The 8,374-nt window shown below is 54.5% G+C and overlaps 1 protein-coding gene across 1 annotated transcript; it reads left to right on the top strand.

Annotated features, from left to right (window-relative positions):
• Positions 1-2,688: 2,688 nt before the first annotated feature.
• DHH (desert hedgehog signaling molecule) lies at positions 2,689-7,373 on the top strand. Its single transcript, XM_012441291.2, has 3 exons — positions 2,689-2,991; positions 5,894-6,155; positions 6,748-7,373. The coding sequence occupies exons 1-3, from the start codon at positions 2,689-2,691 to the stop codon at positions 7,371-7,373; spliced, it is 1,191 nt and encodes a 396-aa protein (XP_012296714.1).
• The last annotated feature ends 1,001 nt before the right edge of the window (positions 7,374-8,374 follow it).

The following is an 8,374-nucleotide window of genomic DNA, read 5'->3' as shown; positions in this document are numbered from 1 at the left end:
TATCCATGGCTTTGTTTCTGTACTTTGAGTATTGGTGGTAGAACATGGGCATAGGAGTAGGATAACCTACCCCTGTACACTCACACCTTCAGCCCTATTCTCCCTGGCTTAACTGGTAGATATAGAGTAAAATAAGGGGCTGGCTGACAAGGATTTTCAATTCCTACCTGAGAGAAGAACCTAGCTTTTTACTAGAGGCCATCAGTTTCTTGAAGAGCCCATGTGCTATGTTGGGGGTAGGGGCTCAAAACTTAGATTTATACAGATTGTGCATTACACAACTTCCAGGGACACCATTCGCCTCATAGTCATTGTATGGATAGTTACTATGATAGTTTTCTTGTAAATCTTGACTGATAAGAAAAATGGGGTGCTTTTATTTTCTTTCGAGACAGGGTCTGGCTCTATCACTGGCTGGAGTGCAGTGGTGTGATCTCAGCTCACTGCAACCTCCGAAATCTGGGCTCAAGCCATTCTTCCACCTCAGGTTCCAGAATAGCTAGGACTACAGATGCATGCCACCATGCCTGGCTAATTTTTGTATTTTTAGTAGAGATGGGGTTTTGCCATATTGCCTAGGCTGTTTCTGAACTCCTGAGCTCAAGCGATCTGCCTGCCTTGGCCTCCCAAAGTGATGCGATTACAGGGGTGAGCCATGGCACCCAGCCATCTTTTTTTGGAGGGGGGTCTCACTATCACCCAGGCAAGAGTGCAGTAGCATGATCTTAGCTCACTGCAACCTTGAACTCTTGTACCCAAGTGATCCTCATGCCTCAGCCTCCTGAGTACCTAAGACTACAGGCATGTACCACAACCCCCTACTAATTAAAAAAATTTTTTGAAACGGGGTCCTACTACGTTGACCAGGTTGGTCTGGAACTCATGGCCTCAAGCAATTTTTGCTTCAGCCTCCCAAAGTTTTGGGATTACAGGAGTGAGCCACTGTTCCTGGCCTGGTTTTTTCTAATGTACACAAAGTTGCTATAAGTGCTAGCCATAGAGCTCGGTGAGGGGAGGGTGAGTATGAAAGAAAAAGTATAGATTCCACAAATACTTGCAGAGCACCCTTCTGTAGAGTAGGCACTTAGCCTTGGAGATACATAATATGTGTATGTTTAAGACTGCTTCATCTAGTAAGGTGCCAAATAAGTCTAATACTGTTCTACTACTGCAGTTAAGTACTGGTTCCCGAGGGAACACAGGTGGGCAGTGTTGGGACAGAAGTCTTCTTAGAAGAAATGATTTCTTTCTTTTTTTTTTTTTTTTTTTTTGAGATGGAGTCTTGCTCTGTAGCCAGGCTGGAGTGCAGTGGTGCGATCTTGGCTCACTGCAACCTCTGCCTCCCAGGTTCAAGCAGTTCTCCTGCCTCAGCCTCCCAAGTAGCTGGGATTACAGGTGTGTGCCACCACGTGCAGCTAATTTTTGTATTTTTAGTGGAGAAGGGGTTTCACCATGTTGGCCAGGACGGTCTAAATCTCTTGACCTCTTGATCTGCCCACCTCAACCTCCCAAAGTGCTGGGATTAGATGTGAGCCACTGCACCAGACCAGAATAAATGATTTCTAAACAATAGAAATTGGATGTGGTGCCTCTGAGAGCTGAGTGGCTGAAAATAGAGCCCCGGGAGTCCAGAGAGGGAGAAAGCTGGAGAGGTGCCTAGATGGAAGGTTAAGGGAAATGAGCCTCACCGCTTGAGAAGAATTTGAGTGTCCACTGCCCTTCAGCAGCTTCCAACTGACAAGTTATTCATTTGAAAAGAAGCAGCTATTCGATGGCTGGCAAAGAAGAGAAGGGGAAAAAAGTTGGAAGTCCTAAACCAGACTCTTAAGTACCAAGCTCTGTTCCTGGTTCTGGGGGAGTTCCAATGGAGACTGTAAAGTTAGTCGAGTTCTAGAGACTGTAGAGTTGTAACTGTGAAGTTAATGGGCCCTTGGTATCCTCTCCTACCAGTCCTGGTTACTGCTAAGTGTGAGGAGAGATGGAAATGGGGAGGTCTGGGAAGGACCACAGAGAAGGGAGGCTCTGGTTGTATGCCCAAAGGGCTTGACTGGTCTTGAGCAGAAATTGGAACCCATACTTCCTGGATGACAGAGGAGGGCATGGCCTGCCAGGGTAGGCTTTGAGAGAGCAAAAATTCCAATTCAAGTATCAGAGGAGGGTGGTTTGGTTCCAAGTTTAGGCTTGGAGGTAGAAGGATGTTTATCTAGGTAGCCAAGGACTATAAAGCTACAAGGATTTCCTAGGCAGGTGTCTGCCTGGTTTCCAGGATGGGACACACTTCAGTCGCGAAATGGACCAGCAGTGACCGGTTAGATCCCCCGCCCGGGTGGGAGGGGGTGGGACGGTCTTGGGAGAAGGGCGGGGGGCGGGGCCAGGGGCCACTTAAGGCGGAGTCCGGAGTCCCGGCGTTCTGGCAGCACCAGAGTCCTGCAGCAGAGACGGGCTGGGCTGGCACTCACCCACGACCCCCCTTCCCTCCTATGATGGTCCGTCAGTAGCAGGTCCTAGACCCCCCGGGGGCACGTGGGCAGAGCTAGCAGCAGGCAGGTGCGCGGAACCACAAGAGCTCTAGGGCACTCTGGGGGCAGCTCTGCCTGCTGCCCTCTCTGGTGCCTGTGGAGATGCCTAACTGACAGGAGAGTTAGTGAGGACAAGAACGCTCCCTTTTGGCCCAGGTCTGCTGTATCCATGGCTCTGCTGGCCAACCTGCTGCCCCTGTGCTGCTTGGCACTTCTGGCGCTACCGGTCCAGAGCTGCGGGCCGGGCCGGGGGCCGGTTGGCCGGCGCCGCTATGTGCGCAAGCAGCTCGTGCCGCTACTCTACAAGCAATTTGTGCCTGGCGTGCCCGAGCGGACCCTGGGCGCCAGTGGGCCAGCCGAGGGAAGGGTGGCAAGGGGCTCCGAGCGCTTCCGAGACCTCGTGCCCAACTACAACCCCGACATCATCTTCAAGGATGAGGAGAACAGTGGCGCCGACCGCCTGATGACCGAGGTAAGGAGGGCCTCTCCCCACCTGCGCCAGGGCCCTGCCAGCTCCTCCGTTTTCTTATGGCAGCCCAGGAGGGTAAGTCTAGTTTCACCTACAGAGACTTTAGCCTTAAACATCTCCCTTGTCACCAACCCCCTGCCCCAGACAAAAAGAAAAAGAAAAAAAAGAAAGAAAGAAAAAGAAAATCCTTGCTGCCTGGACAGAGTGGTTAGGAGGGATCCCGACGGGAAGAGTCTGGGATGGGGAGGGGAGGGGGACTGACTAGTGAGAGTGAAGCTGGGAGAGGCAGCGAGGGCGGGGAAAGGAGGATGGCGGCAGGCGAGACGGGAAATGGCTGAGGCGTGGACCCGGGGTCAGCCACCCAGCCAGGCAGGAAGGGCTGGGGTGAGCTGGGGGCCAGAAGCTGGCAAGGCAGCAGACAGAAGGTTTTACCCTTAGCCTGGCACCTGACCTGATTGTAGAAAAGTTCTGTGGGCCGAAAAGAAGAGACTGAAGAGGGCTGGGAAAGGGGTAATCAAGGGTCAGGTCACCAGACCATCTACCTGAGGAGGGGCTGAGCAGTAATTGCTTTTGGCATGAGAAACATGTCCTAGAACCAGGACACGTCTATTCTAGGGTTTATTCTAGGGCTACCCTAGGGTCTAAATGACAATCTTGGGGTAAAAAGTCATCCTCAATGAGAACAACAGATGGGCCCACCTGAGAATCAGAGGGCTCCTAAGTCTTCCAAGCTCTGCTTATCTCAGGAGCTTTCCTTGAAATTACATAATTAAGGTAAATTCAACTACCATTTTTGAGCATTGAAACTAAACGAACTTAGAGTGGGGTGGGCAATGCTTTGGAAGAGAAGTATCACCTCTGGCCAGTGATTTTTTTTATTTTTTGTAGAGGTGGGGACTTGCTATGTTGCCTAGGCTAGTCTTGAACTTCTGAGCTCAAAGGATCCTCCCACCTTGGCCTCCTGAAGTGCTGGGATTACAGGTGTGAGGCACTGCAACCAGCCTGGCCAGTGATATTGAATGTTAGAATTGAAAGAAAACTTGGAGATCACATTCCTCTAACCCTCCCTAGCCCCACTGCCACCCCCATTTTACATCTGAGAACTGGCCTTTCACCAGGAGGAAAAGCAATTTAAAGTCTCACAACTAATTAGTGGCATGGCTGGGACTAGAATTCAGGACTCCTGATTCTAAGCCCTATATGCTTTCCATTACACCACCTAATTGTGTATGGAGTGGGGAGGTGGGGGGAGAGGGAGGGGTACGGATTTCCTCTGATTAATTGCCATAGTTTTCCAGGTTACTTTGTTAGGAAAACCTGTCCAGAGGAGAAAGAATTCCTTTTGCTTCTGCCCTGAAGGCGTCCTCCTACCCAGAGATTGGAAAGGGGACATTCCTTCTCTCCTGCTTGGCCATGGAACATCGTGGCCCTTTCCTCTGGCTGCCACCTGCAGCAGAGTGGGCAGAACAAGGGACAGGCTCAGGAGGAACTCCGACAGGCCTGGGAGCCCCCTCAGTCTTACTTATCTCCCACACCCTGGCTGCAAAAGGCCTCCATTGAGTTGGCTCTGCACTGGGCTGCTGCCCCCGCAGGTCAGGGCCTCGGGGCCTCCTTAGGGGACGAAACGACAAAGTTGGAAGGAGCTACTAATTTTCCTGTATTCCCCTCACCCCCCAACTCTGCGGAGGTGGAGGCAACTAGAGAAGGAAAGGGGAAAAGTGTCTTTCTGTTAAGAGAAAACCAAGTCCGAGGTGAGAGATCAGAGGGGAAAGAAAAAAGGAAGCTGTCCCTCTCTGCGCCTCCTCCCGCAGTGTCCCTGCTATGGTGCGCGCCAAGGTCTCCCGCTCCCAGACTGGAGCGGCCAAGATAACTGTGGTCGTACACTCCCCCAGGTGCAAGCTTCCAGCCGCAGCTTCTTTTCCTCTTCTCCACTCTCACCCTGCAGGGGGCTCCCCAGATCCGCTCAAGGATCCTGTTATTCTCAGGTGCTACTCCCATGCCCTTCTGGGCGGCATCGGGAGCAGAGATGGAGAGATGGGGGCTCTCCGGACTGGCAGAGCCTTAGTTGGAACTGGGAAAACTGGCCTCGCTGGGGGAGGGGACCTAGCCGACTGGAGCAGGGATGAGGGGCGCGGCTTTCTGCCCTTTCCTCTCCCTGAGCCGGGGCGGCTGAAAAGCGCCTTTGTGGCCGGAGCTGCTGAGTCCGCTTCTCCCAGCGCGTCCCCGGCCTGGGCTCAGGATTCTCGCTCGGTTAAGTCATCCCGGAGAATGGCCATTGTACTTCGCGCAACCCCCGCCACCCCAGTTCTTTTTCCAGTAGCCTTGATCCCGCACAGCTCCTCTTGGGCACCTCTGTGGGGGGCACCCAGAGCACGAAGAGGTTAATGCTAGGGGCCGAAAGGAGGAGGAGGAAGGAAGGAAGGAAGGAAGCGATGCCCGGTGCCAGGGAAGGCAATGAAACAAAAGATGAATCAGGCGGAGGCAAGAGAGCCGGGGCCTGGGGCGGGGGCCAGGCTCAAACAGGGGCTCCTCGGGAGCAACCAAGCCCTCCCTGACCACGCTTCCATTCGCCCTCCCAACTCTGGCCTTCTCCCAGGTTGACCCACACTGTCCCAGAGCCAATAGGGGTGAGGGATGGGCATTAAAAATGGGGAAAAAGCTAGGTATGGGCACCCCGTTTCAACCTCGGAGGTGACCCCACAGTTCTCCAACGACACCCTGGGAACGGAATGCAGATTGGCGACTACCATCTACTCAGACTCTCATTTCTCCAGCACACTCAAAAGCTGGGATGGGGAGGAGTGGGGCTGGAATAATAAAGAATCAACCCTGCTATCTAGATCCCTTTTCCTCGGAGGGTGGTGGTAGTGGTGGTGGGGAGACTGACTCCTTTATTCCCCGCCAGCGTTGTAAGGAGAGAGTAAACGCGTTGGCCATTGCCGTGATGAACATGTGGCCCGGAGTGCGACTACGAGTGACTGAGGGCTGGGATGAGGACGGCCACCACGCTCAGGATTCACTCCACTACGAAGGCCGTGCTTTGGACATCACCACGTCTGACCGCGACCGCAACAAGTATGGGTTGCTGGCGCGCCTCGCAGTGGAAGCCGGGTTCGACTGGGTCTACTACGAGTCCCGCAACCACGTCCACGTGTCGGTCAAAGCTGGTACAGTAGGGGGAGAGTGGTATAATCCGCCAAAAGGGGGCTCCCTCCGAGAAACTGAGTCTGCAGTAGTCCTGTTGCCACCCTAGGGGAGACCAAGCGGGCTTTAGTGTTGAAAACCACCTGTTCAGGCCGGGGCGGTGCCTCATGCCTGTAATCCTAGCACTTTGGGAGGTCAAGGCTGGCGGATCACTTGAGGTCAGAAGTTCCCGACTAGTCTGGCCAACATGGTGAAATCCCGTCTCTGCTATAAATACAAAAATTAGCCGGGCGTGGTGGCGCATGCCTGTAATCCCAGCTACTCGGGAGGCTGAGGCACGAGAATCGCCTGAACCCGGGAGTTGGAGGTTGCAGTGAGCCGAGATGGTGCCACTGAACTCCAGCCTGGGAGACAGAGCCAGACCTTGTCTCTAAATAAATAAATAAATAAGAAAGAAAGAAAGAAAAGAAAGAAAATCACCCTTCCTTTGGGGCCAGATTAGTGGGAAATTGTGTTGTCCAGGACTATCGAGGTCTGCGCTGGCCTTGAGAATCGGTACCATCATTCTGGAACTGCTGGTCTTGATTCAACCCTTCCTGTGGTTGTTCCCTGCAGATAACTCACTGGCGGTCCGGGCGGGCGGCTGCTTTCCGGGAAATGCCACGGTGCGCCTGCGGAGCGGCGAGCGGAAGGGGCTGCGGGAACTGCATCGCGGAGACTGGGTTTTGGCGGCCGATGCGTCAGGCCGGGTGGTGCCCACGCCGGTGCTGCTCTTCCTGGACCGGGACTTGCAGCGCCGGGCTTCATTTGTGGCTGTGGAGACCGAGCGGCCCCCACGCAAACTGTTGCTCACGCCCTGGCACCTGGTGTTTGCCGCTCGAGGGCCGGCGCCCGCGCCAGGCGACTTTGCACCAGTATTCGCGCGCCGGCTACGCGCTGGGGACTCGGTGCTGGCGCCAGGCGGGGACGCGCTTCGGCCGGCGCGCGTGGCCCGTGTGGCACGGGAGGAAGCCGTGGGAGTGTTCGCGCCGCTCACCGCGCACGGGACGCTGCTGGTCAACGATGTCCTGGCCTCGTGCTACGCGGTTCTGGAGAGTCACCAGTGGGCGCACCGCGCTTTTGCCCCCTTGCGCCTGCTGCATGCGCTGGGGGCGCTGCTCCCCGGCGGGGCTGTCCAGCCGACTGGCATGCACTGGTATTCTCGGCTCCTCTACCGCTTGGCAGAGGAGCTGCTGGGCTGAGCGTCCCAGGCATAGAAACCTCGAGGCGCCCAAGGAAACAGGGGCCTGCTGGGTGAGATGTGGGGGTGTGGGCAGCAGAGGAAGCCGATTGGGAGGGAAAGAGAGGGAGGGGGAGGGAGAAAATGGGGCTATGTGGAAACTGCCTGGCTTAGGGGCAACCTCGAACTGAAAGGAGGTGATCCCGGGTCTGATCTGGTGCGTACTCCTTAAGGAGGACTATTTAGCCTCTTCTCCAGTGCCTCAGCCCCACCTGATAATTTTATTTCTTATTTATAAATTGTAATATAATGCTCCCCATGCCCAATCTCCCAAGGTGAGGGGCTGGGGCATGGCATTAACACTGTCTGACACAGCCAGCCAGTCTGACATCTGACACTTTCCTACAGGTGGGCTAATAAAGGGAAGGCTTTCAGGAGCTTACCGGAAAACACCTCCATTCAGAAGGTGATTCACCTCTAGAGAGAGGGAGAAAGGTGACCAACCTGAGTTAACTGCTTACTTCCGGCTCTCCCTCCTTCCTCAGCAGGGTCTTTGGGACCCTATTCCTCCCTTCAGAGGGGGCATCCCAATCCGTCACCCACAGAGCCCACAAGTCATGTCCTTTTCCGGGCTGCTGTTTCCATCTCCCACCCAGAGAGGACCACATTCTTTGCTCCTGCGGCTGCATATGGACTGGAGGGGCCAGGGTTGTCCGGGGCTGGAAAGACTGTGAGCACCCCTTCTCTGTTTATAGGGGCTCCAGCAGAGGCTCAGGCCCCTATTAGTACTGATACTCAAAGCATCTAGTCCCCTATTGTTAGCCAGTAGTCCTGGTCCCCATCCTACTCTGGTGGCAGAGTCTGGATGGGGTGAATGTTTTTTTCTGAGATGCCACTGAGTCAACTGCTGACCCATGGGAAACCTGGCTAATAATTTGCAGTCCTCACATACTCGTGGCCTGAAAAAAGAAGGGGGGTTCGGTAGGGGGCTGGAATATTTCCTTACCGAAGGGCTGCTCAGAG

The sequence above is a fragment of the Aotus nancymaae genome, unplaced genomic scaffold, assembly GCF_030222135.1.
Source record: "Aotus nancymaae isolate 86718 unplaced genomic scaffold, 86718_ANA_hifiasm-v0.15.2.pri h1tg000016l, whole genome shotgun sequence".
In the NCBI taxonomy this organism is placed as follows: Eukaryota; Metazoa; Chordata; class Mammalia; order Primates; family Aotidae; genus Aotus; species Aotus nancymaae.
Note: the sequence above shows the minus strand (reverse complement) of the source record. Positions and strands in the feature narration are given on the sequence as shown.

Excerpts from the sequence above, each read along its gene's own strand:
- DHH (XM_012441291.2), top strand. The coding sequence starts at position 2,689 with ATGGCTCTGCTGGCCAACCTGCTGCCCCTGTGCTGCTTGGCACTTCTG. Across the intron at positions 2,992-5,893 it reads CCGACCGCCTGATGACCGAG|CGTTGTAAGGAGAGAGTAAA; the intron begins GTAAGGAGGGCC and ends ATTCCCCGCCAG. Across the intron at positions 6,156-6,747 it reads CCACGTGTCGGTCAAAGCTG|ATAACTCACTGGCGGTCCGG; the intron begins GTACAGTAGGGG and ends TGTTCCCTGCAG.